The sequence below is a fragment of the Trichoplax adhaerens genome, genomic scaffold (assembly GCF_000150275.1).
Source record: "Trichoplax adhaerens TRIADscaffold_765 genomic scaffold, whole genome shotgun sequence".
Classification (NCBI taxonomy): domain Eukaryota; kingdom Metazoa; phylum Placozoa; class Uniplacotomia; order Trichoplacea; family Trichoplacidae; genus Trichoplax; species Trichoplax adhaerens.
Genome location: NW_002061346.1, coordinates 3405 through 5295, shown reverse-complemented (window position 1 = coordinate 5295; position 1891 = coordinate 3405). Strand labels below are relative to the sequence as shown.

Below are 1891 nucleotides of genomic sequence, written 5' to 3'. Positions count from 1 at the left end.
GCAATGCAGCCAGTCTTTCTCATTAATATCTAAAGCGTCAATTTATATTGTTTATAGAATGACTGGCAACTATATTGGAATAGCCAATTTACTGTACCTGGTAGCCTTTAATTGTTCTGTAATATGGGTCAAGAAATAACGATGCTAAAGCACATGTTTGAGCAGTTCTATCCCATCCATCACTACAGTGGCATAATACTGATGCATTATCCATTAGCATTGCCTAAAAAATATAACATTACAATCTGCGTCACTTTAAAAAACAAGGTAATCCTTTAAATCTGAATTTCGTCTTGTACCGACGCGATACTAACCAGGGCAATAAATCTAGACGTATCAATTACTGATCTAATATGCTTAAGCCAACTACTACTATCTAAAGAATCGAAAAATTCGCCAGCATTTAGCGCAGGATTTTCTATAACTAGAAGACACATTAATTACAAGTTAGCGATTGATTAGCATAAAAAATTAATGATATTCACATGATCGTGGAGTAATTGGCTAACCTTCCGATAACTTTTGCAAACTCTCTCGCATAACATGAATATTTTGTATTCCACGAAATCGATATAGAACATTAGGATAATTGTCCAAATTTTCATAACCTTTGCCAGCAGCCTTATTCGCCATAGCATTAATCTAAATTCAGTCCATAATGCAATTCTTAAATAAGTATAGACATCAATAAATGATAATATAAGTAAATGACATTGGTCGAATTACCTTAGGTCTGGTATCTACTATATACATAACAGGAGACTTCGGATTTGATTGAATTACAGCCTGTAATAATTGTTCATCATCTACGCTTCTTCCCCGCATTCCTGTTAATGGCTGACTACTGCGGCATAAGGCAGTCTACGTGCAAGAATTTAACATGTACTGAAAAATAACCTTACGAATAAATTGTCTATCAAATCTATCAGATCGAGTAGTCTAGTACTCGCTAATTATTAGTTTAGATAGCTTTAACAATAATAAAACAAAATTCTACCTTGTTGTATTTATGGTAATAAGTCAAAACGGGTAGTCTACCTCTGCTACGAAAAGATGCACTACCGGTTAGAGTCTCTTCTGTAGCTGTCGCTGGCACATACAAGACTTCAGGATAGGTTGGACATAGCTACACAGAGTATTTACAACACCATTACATAATCATGTTATTCAGCGATTGCTAATATAATACGACGGTAATAGTTTTAGATCATAAGCGAAGAATCAACTCTACATATGGTAGTAGCTAAGGAACAACAACGTGTGTACATTAAATAGATTTATGATCGCAATTTTACCTTATAATCTTTATTAATATCTGTTTTCCTCCACAAATCACTCGGTACTTCTAAGCGAGCCATTTCAGCTTCGAATTCGAAAATATTCCATCCGTCAGATCTAGGCCATTTACTACCAGGAGGTTCGTAAGTAAAGGCGTGCAATTCCGCATAATTTACTGAGGACGATAATTTTAAACAAGTAATTTTAGGAATTGGTAGTAATTACTACGCCTAATTTCAATTAATATTTCTACATTAGTAAACATACCTGGTTTTGTTAAATTTTGTAGTGAGACATAAACGTCTTGACAATCAGGCTCCTTGTAGAAGACAAAGTTTAGGACACGAAAATCTTTACAGACAATTTTTAGTGGTGCTCCTTTAATACTAATTTGCTGCTTCTCCACAGTAGCTATATGCGAGTAAGATAACTAAAAATATAAGAAAATTATCACTGGATCAGTTTGGCTGATACCATGATGAAAAATCTGATTTACCAAAATTGCACTAAAACTTTACTTTAGCAATCACTCAAAGGTCTATTTAATATAATTGATCCAAAAATGAACAAGTTAAAACTAATGTTGCTATTAATCTAATTTATGACAAGTATT

General features: G+C 33.6%; 1 protein-coding gene across 1 annotated transcript; it reads right to left on the bottom strand.

The window, feature by feature from the left end:
• Positions 1-88: 88 nt before the first annotated feature.
• TRIADDRAFT_34687 (uncharacterized protein) lies at positions 89-1696 on the bottom strand (the record flags this gene model as incomplete). Its single annotated transcript, XM_002118726.1, has 7 exons — positions 89-223; positions 315-424; positions 510-642; positions 727-861; positions 998-1126; positions 1296-1453; positions 1546-1696. Coding segments are annotated over 7 exons (951 nt in total), but the record flags the coding sequence as incomplete, so codon positions are not given.
• Between the last annotated feature and the right edge of the window lie 195 nt (positions 1697-1891).